General features: G+C 46.9%; 1 protein-coding gene across 1 annotated transcript; it reads left to right on the top strand.

The window, feature by feature from the left end:
* Positions 1 to 115: 115 nt before the first annotated feature.
* Positions 116 to 428, top strand: PPTG_13750 (hypothetical protein; the record flags this gene model as incomplete). Its single annotated transcript, XM_008910136.1, has 2 exons — positions 116 to 241; positions 306 to 428. 2 exons carry the CDS (start codon positions 116 to 118, stop codon positions 426 to 428), a joined length of 249 nt encoding a protein of 82 aa, XP_008908384.1.
* Positions 429 to 1,146: the final 718 nt, after the last annotated feature.

Below are 1,146 nucleotides of genomic sequence, written 5' to 3'. Positions count from 1 at the left end.
GAGCTCGCCTTTCGATTTCCTAGCTAGACGTCACCAGGATCTACCTGCTGATACCGAAGCCACCTTTACGGAAACTACAGTAGCAGTATGCGTTGCTACAGTTACGCCTGGAGCCATGGAAGGTGAGCACAAACTAATTCAAATCGAAGACTACCGGTTAAACAACGGAATTCTGCGGCTCCGGCAAGGCAGTGCAAAGTTTTTTCCTGCTCAAGCCAGTGGGAAAGAAGCGAGGAGGAACGTCAATATTTTACTGCCCTGCCTGCTCACGGGAGAAGCGAGGTGTTGTCACGCGGTGGAATAAGGTGAGGGGACATGCTAAGGCAGAAGGGCTAATCTGCTCGCACATGTGGCATTTTTCGTGGCAAAACGCCGAATTTACGCCCAAGGCAAGCAACTTGCGCGACCGCGGATTTATGAAGGAGTAGATACTGCGCTTCAATACACACCAATTTGCTTTTGATAGTTATTCCTCTGTGTGGTGGGCATTAGTGTTGGGCAGGTAGCGGCCCGTGAACTCCACAGTGCACTCGCATTTAGATTCTTAAGAGCTTCCCTCCCTTCTGCTCATGCAGCGCCCGTTGCTGGTGGCGACAAAAGGGGCAAAATATATTTGTTTAAAGTATACATAGTTTATTTCATACTATTTCTTATGCTGTTCAGAACAGCATAAGCGTTTTAGTACTACTTCCTTGTCACACCTCCACGTCCAAGGGGTTAAAACTTCACCGGCCACCGACTTGTCCTAGCTGTGTCCATTGAACAGAACGGTGTCTTATCACAACACGACAAGCTCTCTGACAGGCAACATAGACCGTGTGCTCCACTGTGAAAAAGTTCACTTTCGACTGGGGCAGGATTGACTAACTACTAGGGCTCGCTGACCGTTTCTCGCTCGGCAGGTTTTTTTTTCCGCCAGTGTCAATATCTGCTTCCTTCCCAGTTTTATTCTCTTAAATACCTAGCAGCCATTGGTTTAAAAGAGTATGGGAGGCAGGGTTGTTAACGGTTTGTCATGATTTGCCCATGTCCAAAACCCACCTATCGCTGTACATTTTCAAAATCGTGTGGTTACCTATGCTAATATGCTCGCGATTTGCTTATACCTGATTTTACTATATTTGGCCGTTTTCGAATTAATCCTTT

The sequence above is a fragment of the Phytophthora parasitica genome (assembly GCF_000247585.1).
Source record: "Phytophthora parasitica INRA-310 unplaced genomic scaffold supercont2.36, whole genome shotgun sequence".
Taxonomy (NCBI): Eukaryota; Oomycota; class Peronosporomycetes; order Peronosporales; family Peronosporaceae; genus Phytophthora; species Phytophthora nicotianae.
Note: the sequence above shows the minus strand (reverse complement) of the source record. Positions and strands in the feature narration are given on the sequence as shown.